Below are 12,247 nucleotides of genomic sequence, written 5' to 3'. Positions count from 1 at the left end.
ATGGAGATGCCTGGGATCAGACCTAATACAGTGATCCTTCTTTTCTCAACTCATTTGGCATACTCAGTTGTAGCAGTCTCCCATGGCACTTTCTTGGTGCTCCCACAGGAGGAGGTAACTCATTTAAAGACTTTGGATTTGTCCCACTGGACTACACAGGAAAATTGAACTGCAAGCTTTCTCTGGAGTTCTGTTTTTTAATATTTTTTCTAGAAAATTAGTATAAAAATATTCCAGAAGAAATACAGTGCAAATAACAAAGCATTCACATGTATGTCTCAACATCCCAGCAAAATATAATAAATATAATAAAAATAATACAGAAATAATTTATGAAAGAGTTCACATTTACAGATGTGTGCAGTGCCACTTAGTTTTACTGTGGAGCTGCAGCACTGTCACACTGCAGTCCTTCTCACTGTTTTGGAGTGAGCTATTGCTGACAGTAGTTACAGTCTGCAGTGGTCAGCCAGTGTAGAAAAGGCCCTTTACAGTCGCATCACCATTCCTGAGCCTGCTGTCATCACCCCCCTGTGAAATTTCTGCTATCGATATACCAGGCTGAATAACCTTAGGCAAAAGTCCTTTAAGGTCCAATTTCCCAATACCTTAGTAGTTTTCACTGGCATGTGGTAACGCATATATTTCCAGAACTTATTTGGAGCAGCAGAAACAGAAGACTTCCAGGTAATGACTGGTAAAATCCGAAGAGCTTTCTTCACTACTGGATGCAAAGTCTCTGGCTCTTGGAAAGTCTGGAACTTTATTAATACCAGTTTGATCTTTTTGTCTTCCAAGGCACAGTTCACTGCTGCCTGCAGTTCAAAGATGCTTGGCCCACTGACGTAGGCTGGGCTCAAAATAATTATTACTCGTCTACTTTGTTTAATAGCTGTAACAACTTCATCTGTGTATGCTGGAGAAGAAATGGCAACGAACATTACTGCATTCTATAATGGACTTTATAACTTATCAGTTCCTTTATAGACAGCTAAAACCCAGAAATAAGGAAACCAAAAACAGGGATGCTAAGCAATCACATAACCCTCTATAAACGTCTTTGCTATCAGAGGGTGCTGCTGTTGTTCTTACGCAGCCTGAAGAATTAAACTTGCTGCTCAGGAGGTAGAGGACAGAGCTGACATGTAAACTCACTTCATTGCTACTTAAACAGAGTCTCAAGGGGCACTTGCACTTTCTTTGTCTCCCCAGGGACAGGTACTGAGGGCTTTCTAATTACTGCTGCTAGCATCGACTAAAGTAGCTCAGGAGGCAATTACTGAAATATTTGTGGTCTTCTTTCCAGTGAATGGAGTCTGCTTGCAAAGAAATTCTTAGATGAGAAGCTTTATCTCAGCCTAGTAGCTCCCAGAGACCACACTTAAACATACAAATGCCTGAGGCGCAGGGGCCAGACATAAAGATCAAAACAACATGAGATTTGAGCAGAAATTCCTGTACCAAAATGTACCATTTGCTGGTTCGGTGCATAATGTTTTATGGAAAGTGAAAAACAATTTTATAAAGAACTGAAGATTTTTTTGCCATCCACAGGGACCTTACCTCCTCCTGGGAGAATATCTCTTTCAAAAATGCATAACTTGTATCCATATTTATTTTCCAGCATATCTGGAAGAAGCTCCAGGGCAAACTTTTCTTCACTAATTAGAGTCGAGTCACTTTCAGAAGAGTCCAGTTTTGCATAGGACACAAACGCATCAAATTCTTTGCCATCTAAAATAAATAAATAACACTATACATAAGCAAATCTGTCTGAAGCATTCAGCTTCTTTCTTAATGTTCAGTTTCCATATATACATATTTAAGTAGGGCATAATCCAACAGGTGAGAACACATTTTATGGCCAATCCCCTTAGGCAGAAAGCTAGCTGGGTAGGCACAATTGGTCTGTACACTCCATGCCCCCACATTGTGAATGGTACTGTGTGCATGTGGTACATGAGACTCAGGGAGAAGGACAGAAGCCACGAGAATGGAAGCCAACTGTGTCTTCAACTTCAGTGCACAAATCCTGGCAGGTCTTTCTTCGTCCTACTGACATATGGGGTGATCTCTAAGGGGACTTTCCAGAGGTTCTTAAATCAATTTGTTACCAAATACAGGGGAAATTTTCAATGATTTTCCAAATCACTTTTTCCAGCTGCCTTAGGGCTCACAAAAATACTTTCCAAAAGGGCAGTTAATTCTCTCTCACTACGTATGTATTTATAGATAACTAGATCCAGTTATTTCACACTCACGTATAATGCACATACACACATGCAAACACAAAAGCAGACCGAGACACCTCTATCTCAATCTGCATCAAGATTCAAGAATTTTTTGAAAAATTTCCTTGGTCACATACTACCAGATTTCTTTCAGCTCATGTAAGAAAGTTATATGTTAAGTTCTTTGAAGCAGGCACAGTCATTTCTGATGCATTTTCATACTGCCTACTATGTTGGAGAACCACTTTAGCTGAAATGATGGAGTGATGCTACTATGAAGATTTGAAATATCAGAAGATGATCACTGGTGTACATGCAAAGACGGTCAACATAATTTTTAGAAAGGAAATATGAATATTTCCCAAATGTACCCTTCTCAGTCGGTGTGAGAAATTATTGTCTTCCAGTGAAAAATACAATAGGGTCCGGAGTTCTTCACTCAGTTCTGCAAGGACCATTGATTCTTATCCAGAGGTTCTGCTGAATGCTTTGGGAGAATGAGGTTCGAATGTTGGAGATGCTCTACTATTCCCTGAAAAGTTACTGCAAAAATTCAACTTCCTACTCTAATCTTCCCTGGTTAAAAAAGAGATCTTGTAAAAGGCTAACTGTGACATTTCAGTTGGTGTTATATACTTCCTCCACACTGCCTGACTTTTTTTCCATCTGAATCCACTGGGCATCTTGCTAGCTTTAGCAGCCTCTGTATTGTACTGTATTGACTCAAAGAGAGCAGGGTCAGTAGGAGAATTTAATTTAACGGTTAATTCCCACCAGATTAACCCACATGGAAAAAGGAAGTAGAAAAAATGAATAAAATTAATATTATGTAATGTTTCTTACCTCCTGTAGCTTCATTGGGGACCAGATAACTTCGGTACATCAGCACTATTTCAATCCAGTGCTGGTAAATAAAGGCAATGCACAAAAGTAATGCAAATAGAATAGAAATGGCACTGCACAGGACATGTAAGAGAAACACTGTAGAAAGAAAAGGGTGCATCATAACTCAGGCTTTCCAAAAAAATATTGACACTCTAGATGAAAAATTCAGTCCAAAAATGGGGGCAAACCATCTCACAATCTTCTTTCTTATGCCACTGGCAGACCTTAGAGAAGTCAGGAAGTTATTTAGCTGCAAACCTTAACAGAATTTCAGTCTACCATCAGGGATCTTTTTTGAATAGACTCTCCTTGATGGTATTAAAAGCTAATCTGTGATGGAAAGCACATAGAAAATGGTCTGTGATACACTCAGCAGGGCTGAAAGTAGTCATCACTTGAGTTGGAATTGTCACATCAGAACACGTATAGCTGCACACAGTGCCCTGCTGGAGACTTCCCGTGCCACTCCAAAGATGAATCTCCATTGTGAATTACAGTTCAATGGTTTAATTTCAACACTGATTCTAGTTTTGTTCTTTGCTTGAAAGGCTTCCACATTCATACCAGTTATGGTAACTTCTCAGAAACATGCATGCTAAGGACTGGGAAAACAAGGAGAAATGTCCTATGAAAATCAAGGAATACTATTGCTTTCAGCAGCTGCTCTGACTTGGTTTAGTAGACTAACTATTAATGTTGAGAAATGCTACTCTCCTCTTCTTCCAGTCACTCTCCAGCTTCCACTTGGCCCACTTGCCTGCAATAAGTCTCCATATAGCCCCATCTTCCTAAGTAGTCAGAATAATGTGACTTTCTAGATATCTGGCAAATCAAACTTCTCCCATCCAGCTTCAAGAAATGTCTGCAGCTGGCTAAAGTGTCAATGCAAAATGAATTCATAGCAGCAAATCAAAATGTGTCTTCAAGGGCAAATAGTCATCCATTGATAGTTTTACCTCTCTGCTTTCTTTTCAGCTGGATCATAGCTGTGGCATTCCCCACTGAATTCTCAGCAAAGCATGTGAAGTTGCTTCCAAGATCCCTTTCAGTAACTTCTTTCAGTTTTGCAACATGAAGAAGTGTGTGCCCCTTTAAACCTTCTGGATAAACACTAAAGAGAGAAAAATATGTGTTTGCATGATACCTTTGCTGCTCATGCACACCATCTTCAAATGTCCTAAACACAAAGAGGAGTTTGCAACTTCCTAACACTCATCTTGAACTTTTGACAATGATGTGATATTCTGGTTTGGAACTTCCATTTAGTTTTTACATTGTAAGAAAATACTACTAACATCAATAGCGTGCAGACTGAAGAGTTTATTCTTAATTCATCAACTCAACAAAATTCTTAAGCACTTGCCTAGTTTTAAATATATAGCTCCCCTTTGACTTCTGTATGAGTATTTGTGGTCTTCTAAGATGTAAAAAATATTCTCAGGGTAGAAATGGAGGGAAATGAAACTTCAAAAGGAGCCACAAGAGAGAACTAGATGGGCAAAAAGACTGAGCAGCATAGCCTCTTGCATAGTGGTAAAAAGCCCAAGGACAAGAGAGGCAAACAGAATAAGGTATAAGGGACAGAAGTATGGGAAATGAAGAGGTAACAAAGGAATCCCTTTGGGGCTGAGTGAGGGTTGTATGGGACAGATGTGTGTCTTCAAAAACTCTAGAACCCAAGGTTTCTGTGTCTCAGCATTTCTCTTTGAAAGCCACAAGTACAGGCATATCTTTGGTGGTCCTGAGGGCACCTCACATCTTGACATTGCAAAATGACAGTCTACCATGGCCCTACTTCTGCTAACTCAAGGTACATAAGCATGCGCATGGGCAAGAATTCAACCTCTACCAAAAGTCTGTAGGGAATGTTCTAGTCATTTGGGTTTTTAAAAAATGAACAGAAATTGTATGCAAAAAGCTAAAAACCTGGTAAGAAGAACATTACAAAGCTAAACATTCAAAAATTAGAAAAATCAGATTTCTAATCTACCACAGGAGTATGAATATGTGCATGTGTGTGTGTAATATAATTCGGGTTTTTTTCCCCGTATGACTCCTGTTAAGAATTGAATTTTAGCAGTGGCAGCAGGGCTTTAGCTTCCCATGGTGTACAGAAGATTTTCTCCATAAAGATGACTCAGGATTGTTTAGTGAGAGACACACTTGCCTGTGTTGTCTTCACTGTTTCTTGCCCAAGTTGGACACTGCAAAAGTGACTATATGGGTTGACCCCAGGTCACAGAAAATCTTTCCCCTGCATGTGGCTTTTCTACAGGGTCTGGTTAATTCTTGTCAGGGGAGAATCCTGAAATTCAGTGTCCTGAAATTCAGTCCTCAGACTGCCTAACCCCAAGGTCTGAGGCACCCAAACTCCTTTCAGTGTCCACAGTACTGTTTTACTGATCTGGTTCATTCCACATTCAGAGACAGCTTCAAAAGACAGAACGTGTGAGTTGCTGGCAAGGTACAACAGAGGGAACACTTGAAAAAAGCTGATACAGGCACAGGCAACGAAGCACCACTCACGCTGAAGCTGTCCATAGGCTAAAGCTTTAGGAAGAAGAGTTAAAATTGTGCAGAAAGTTTAAGTTCTTCACTTTATGGTCATCATTATGTGCTTTTGTAACTGAAGTGCATGGGCCTGTCACATGCTCATGGACATACACATTAATAAATTGAAGAACAGAGCCTTCTGAGTTTCTTTCAGTAAAATGTATTCAGTAAAGCTGTAAAGTTGTAGAAGGGTTTTTATAGCTGCTGACTTTAGTAGTAATCAGACTACTGGGATTTTTTTCCTACCGTGTTTCCTGATTCAATTTCTCATTTATATTTTCTTTGTTGTTTCTTTTCCATGTTACCCTTGTCAGAGAACCTCTTTCAAACCCAAACTGTACACGGCATTCCAATTCAAGTGGCTTTCCTGGAACAAATTAAAACAGGAAAATCTTGTATGTAGGTTACCAGAATATCTTTCTCTTAAATAGCCTGGGACCTATATAACACATGATGATTCCTTTAATATCCACAAAGATACATACCAAGTAAAAAAACACATTTTGTATAAAATTCTCATACTCCTAGAAGGCAAAACTGTTTTCTTTATCAAGATCTTTATTATCTATTAATATCTCATTTAAACATTTTCTTTCACTTTCAGATAAGGAATCAAACTTACCAAGTTCTGCTTCAAGGATCATCACACCAATGGGATACAAGAAGTTGGGTGGATGGATAGTGTTTTTTGCTGCAATTAACAGGAGTACTGTTAATAACTACAATACTATCATCAGTGCAGAAGAGCAGAGAAAATATCTGACAGAATTTTCTTTTTTAAATGTTAGGTGGAAATCAGACACCAAAATCCAAAAGGGTGATTTACAGTTGTTGAGACTGCACAGATCAGGGATTTTTGACCACAAACCTTATATAGCTACTTAAAGACCTGCTATCTCAGTTACTCTGAGACACTGTAGCTTGCACTTAAGGTTATTTAGAACTCAGAAATTAGGGGCTACCCTTGCAAAATCCCCTGAAGGAGTTCCATGCCAATCCCCATTCCATGAAGCACACACAGAGCACAAAATCATTCACAAGCACAGATACTTGCATTAAAATAACCTTTTTCTTTTTTTTTTTTTTTTTTTTTCATAAGGGCTATCAAAGGGCACAGATAATAGCACCCACAGTTCATACAGCTACTAAGCAACTACCCAGCCTCCGGATAAACAGCCTGAAGGTGCTAAAACCCACAGCTCTGATATTCTAGGAAAGTCCCATCCTGCAGGAAATGGTGCCACATAACACTTCGGGTTTTCTTTTAAACCAAGCCGCAGAAGAGAAATGTATGCAAGATTCAGGTCAATTACGTATGTATATGGCTCCTTTCAAATGTTTTTCTGGCTGTGCTGTGAAGTAAGGGAAAAGAACTGAGAAGCACAGTGCTTAGCTCTGGCTCAGTGTGATCAGAATAAAAGCAGGGCTATTTCATGACTGATTGGAAAATATTTCAGGAATATAGCCAGAGAAAGGAGTGAAAGAGTATTGTAACTCAGCACACAGATGTCTCAAAAGCTGGTGAGGTGTGGTTTCAAGACCCTGTTCTGGTGGGGAGTATATATTTTTTCCATGACTTCTTGGTACCAAATGCATCAAACATCTGCAAAAAAGGGAACAGCTGTTTCAGAGGAGTGCTATACTCCCCTAGACCATGGAATTTCAGAGGAGTGATGTCCTCACTAGACCATAGAACCAGGTTGCCTCCCCTGATACCTTTCTTTTGCTCCCTAAATCTTGTTCTCCCTTCCACAGTGGTCCACTTTCAACAAGGATGCTGAGAATGGGTCCCATGCTGTTAGACAAAAACAGCTGTATTTGGTTCATCCAGCTCAGGATATAGAAAGTAGCTGTACTATAGAAAGTAGCTGTACTATTGAAAGTAGCTGTACTTTCCTCTAGGACCTGTGATTGAAATAAGAGTCTCAACCAGCACTCAACCACAGGCATCTGGAGTAAAGCGTAACCACATCTCTCTTCTAGCAATTTAAACAGTCTCCCTCTTTTGTGATCCTGAGTTTCAAGCATGCTCCCTTGTTGACATTGTCCAACAGCTCTCAGGCAATATCTGCACTTCACCCGAAGGGCAAGAGAGGATAGTAAATATTATGGAAGAAGTTACCATGGTTTGGAGGAGAATATAAAGCCATGCCATATCAAACTGCCATAGAGTTCTGGATTAACACTCATTAGCACCAGTTGGAGTTTCACGAATTCCTACTCTCAGATCAAGAGATCTAAATCCTTTTGTAGACTTGGTCTCCACTGTTGGGAACCACAAGAAATCCAAGGTGGAATTAGATCTTGAAAATCATGGCATTTTATGCTATATGTTGTTACTGAACAGCTTACAAGGATGCCTGAGAGGGACTCTTCATCAGGAACTGTAGTAATAGGACACAGGGTAATGGGTTCAAACTTAAACAGAGGAGATTTAGATTGGATATAAGGAGGAAATTCTTTACTGTGAGAGTGGTGAGGCACTGGAACAGGCTACTCAAGGAAGTTGTGAATGCTCCATCCCTGGCAGTGTTCAAGGCCAAGTTGAATGGGGCTCTGAGCAGCCTGGTCTAGTGGAAGGTTTCCCTGCTCGTGTCAGGGGGCTAGAACTAGATGATCATAAGGTCTTTTCCAACTCAAACCATTCTATGATTCTATAATTGAAGGTTCTAGTCAAGATGTCCTCAGAATACCTGAAAGAGGATTTTAATAATCATGTAGCAAATTCAGTTTATGGATTTTTCAGAACAAGAGCCTGAACAAAGGACATAAATAGGGTAGGAAAGAATAGAGAAAACAGACTTTACTTCAGGTATTTTATTCTGAGTTATTATATTACTCACTGATGACTTCTACTGTAACTGTTGTTCTCATTGTCCACTTGGTAGTGTTGTCATACAGAACATAATCACACACATATATTCCAGCATCTTTGTCATAGGTTGGATTCATGTAGATTTCATTATGCTTAAGCTTGAGACTTTTTCTGGTTTTCCTATGCTTTATCTGATGACCATCCTAAAAAAAAGAAAAAAAAATAATATCAAGGAATCAGAAGTCTTTTGTTGTTATTGTTGCTGTTATTAAATTATATTTTAGGATATTTGGATAGGATTACCATGGCAGTAAAGCTAAGCCAAACTCATTACATTGAATCACAAAAGAAGATTTATTAGGAATCTGAGGACATTTGTCAGTGATATTAAAAAAAATTTTGGTTTATAATATGTGATTATCATTAAAAAAATATTTTAAATTTGTGATTCTTGAGAGAAATGTGAAATCATAAATCTAATCTAAATTAAACTATTACTGAAGTTTTTTGATGGACTGGATTTTTTTTTTTTTATAAATAAATTCTTTTGAAAATATTTTATGTTCTTTCATGAGAAATAAATCATGATTTGGATTATCTGAGATTGACAACACTGTTCTATTAAAAAGATCAAAACTCACTAATTTTTGAAAAGCTCCCCTATTTTTCGACTCAGTGTATTCATATTCTCTAAGACCACTAAGAATTTTCCATTAATTAAATTCCTGAAAAAAATCCACTGGAGAGAAAGCATTTCTAGGCTTCTCTTTCATGGAATGATATTTTGGGTGTGGCAAATTTCATCAAAACTCTTACATACCAACTTGATATGTAGCAATTCGAGATTCTACTTTTGGGTTCAATTTTTCAGGCTGCATTGTCTGCCAAACAAGAATTCACAAAACTATGGCACATGAGCATTAACTAGACCACTGAGCTTTTTTGAATGCTCAAGACAGTGACTCTTACCTTGTACCATTTTACATCTGGCTTTTTTATATGGCTGTAGCATTTTGTCCCAGGACAAGTTATTGAATTCCCATTGCCAGCAAGAAGATAGAGCATGCCTGTGTCATAACCTGTACATTTTGCCACCTTTTTTGTTTGAACCTCCAAAACAATTTTGAGACATAGGATTTTTTCCCTGAGTGATGCAGGAAAAAAGTTAAACATTTAATACACAAAAGAAAGCAAAAGAAAACAATTATTCTTGTATAGAAATAAAAGCCTTTTGTTTCATTACATACCATATTATACAGATGAACACTCCAGAATCACTGTCCCTTACTGGTTTAAACCAAAGTGCATCCCCTTGAAGAGCAGGATTAGAGCTTTCCTTGATAGCCTTCAGTGGCTCTTTGTCTTTTTGCCAGAACCATTTCACCTTATGTTGTTTTGGAAGTGAGTTGTTATAAATGTGGGTAGCATCTCTATCTGGTAAAGCACATTGTAAAACAAATTCCTCACCACTAATTGCACGATACCATATTTGAGGTTCAACATGGGAACATCCTGAAAAGCAGGACAATAAAATATCAACACCACCTGAAATATCACACAGTTGTCATGTTTTAAAAATAAAATTAGGAATACTACAAAAATACGACTTTCTTTTTTGTTAAATAATTTTATGTGACCAGATGTGACTAATAGAGGATTGATTTCCTTAAACATGAAATTTGCCAGTGATTTCAAAAGTTCATCCAAAGGTTTCCAGACGTTTATTAAGCCTTTTTTAAAAGCCTAATGTGAAAATAGCTTAAGATTTTTAGCGAACCAAAGATTTTCACGAGCGCTAACCTGTTAAATCTCAACTCTGTAGGAAAGCAGATGCAGCTTTTCTAGTCCTCCTCATCTTAATGGAGAAGGGACTAACATAAGCCTGAAGAAGGAGAGCCTGCCAAGCATACTCCATATTTTGGGTAAGGTTGACTATCATTATTGTCATGCTGCTTTCAAATCTGTCCCCTCTTACGTTTCAGCTACCGTCACTAAAATTAAACAGATTTTTAGATGCTGAAAGCTGCGGTCACCTACCCCCAAATTCTCTGAAGGCTGACTGACTTTGCTGTGTAACCCCTCCAGCCTGTCAAGATGTGGTAACCCTTGAGAATATGGTAGGATTTCACTTCAGCAGAAGTGACAGCATGAAATCTTCAGTTCCTCACCTGCCCACCTGGGAGACTGTCTGTTTTGGTTTCTCTCTGTGAACTGAATTGAATCAAGCTACTTCAAATAGATTGTGTGGGCTTGGACCAGCTGCTGGAGACTTCGAGGAGTTACAGAAGCAATTCTTTTTCTCCATTTGGTTCTCAGAAATTCTCCTTTACATTTGCCATTTTCTTTTCATTAGGGAACTGATTTTTTAATCCTATTTACAGTAAATTGCATTACCAACACTTAAAAAGTTTACAGAAAGGCTAGAAACATCTGTTTCCCTTACACGAGTATAAACAGGTGCAGGGAAAAGTCATGAAGGCATGTCAAAATGCAGATCCACTTTTCTCAGCTGTTAAAAAGCGCCATGAACCCCAAACCTCACCAAAGCAGCCTCTTACCTAAAAAGTTAATCTCCGTAACTTCTGCCCCATTGACAAACAATGCTAGGATCCAGCACAAAGTGAGCATGATTTTCTTTACCGATTTTGGTTGATATTCTGAGATATTTTCTTTAAGAATCATCTTGCTTTCTGTAAAAGAGGAAGACAGATTTTTTCTTTTCCAAATAATACTCCAGTAACATAGATAGGCAATTACATATCTTTTTATGTATCTCTATAAAACTTATAGACAGTATTTTCCAGATATTGTGCCTTTTGAAAAGGGGTTTGCAGCACTCTTCCTATGCATACTATTTCACACAGATGCAGGGTAGATGATATTCAAGAATATGAACATCCTCTTAAATATATCTTGCATAGAATTGCTTATGGAGGGATTTCCAAGTTTACAGCAATGCATAGCTCCACATCTGGAATGGAAATGCAGGTCTTGCAGCAGATGCTGCTGTTAGAAGAGGAACCTGTCCTCCAATAGATTAGATACCAAACAACAAAATATGCCTTTAGCTAATGACAGCTATCAGCAACAGACTGAGAAAGGCATAACTGGCACTAAAATACGTGGAGATTTGTTTTATCCTGAAGGCCAACAGGCTCAGAATGTGTAAACTGGACTCCTTTGGGATTATCAAATCTAAAGATGCTTTGCAGCTACAACCAGCATTGAGCCCATTGGACTGGAGCAGAGCTATGCAGAAGGAAAGCCCTAAAAGCATGTACTGTATAGACACCAGGTCTTTGGTTCTAACTCATTCACCCAAGAGACATGCTCCTATTGGGCTTTATTACCAGCTAAAATGGATATACCATAAGATGCCAATTAGGGTCTGCAGAGGAACCTAAAAAAACCCTTCTCCTCTATGACTTACCTATATGTGCAGCATCAGGCTTCACTTCTGCACCAGAGTCCTGCATTGCACTGCCTGAATGACCCTAGCAGAGACCTGCCCAACAAGGTAACATCCACACCACCATAAGGTATCAGCTCTGTGGCATACTATCTCTGAGCTGAGACCAGGACACCCAGGGGATGCGGGAGCAGGACCTGAAATCACTCAGCTGCACCCAGACCCCTATATTACAGCACCCTATACAAGATGAAACCCCAAACACGATTGCATTAAGTGTTTTGTCTTTCCTACTAGGAGGTTTCATCTGTGTACCACAGCCTTCTCAACCACAGGGCTAGACAGGAGGCAGGC

The 12,247-nt window shown here is 38.9% G+C and overlaps 1 protein-coding gene across 1 annotated transcript; it reads right to left on the bottom strand.

Moving 5' to 3' along the window:
* Positions 1–545: 545 nt before the first annotated feature.
* Positions 546–11,960, bottom strand: IL18RAP (interleukin 18 receptor accessory protein; the record flags this gene model as incomplete). Its single annotated transcript, XM_080613534.1, has 10 exons — positions 546–916; positions 1,564–1,734; positions 3,075–3,212; positions 4,073–4,227; positions 5,916–6,036; positions 6,292–6,360; positions 8,513–8,687; positions 9,454–9,628; positions 9,732–9,996; positions 11,915–11,960. 10 exons carry the CDS (start codon positions 11,958–11,960, stop codon positions 546–548), a joined length of 1,686 nt encoding a protein of 561 aa, XP_080469660.1.
* Between the last annotated feature and the right edge of the window lie 287 nt (positions 11,961–12,247).

This window comes from Psittacula echo, assembly GCF_963264785.1.
Source record: "Psittacula echo genome assembly, chromosome: 3".
Taxonomy (NCBI): Eukaryota; Metazoa; Chordata; class Aves; order Psittaciformes; family Psittacidae; genus Psittacula; species Psittacula echo.
This window is presented reverse-complemented; position numbering and strand designations above follow the sequence as displayed.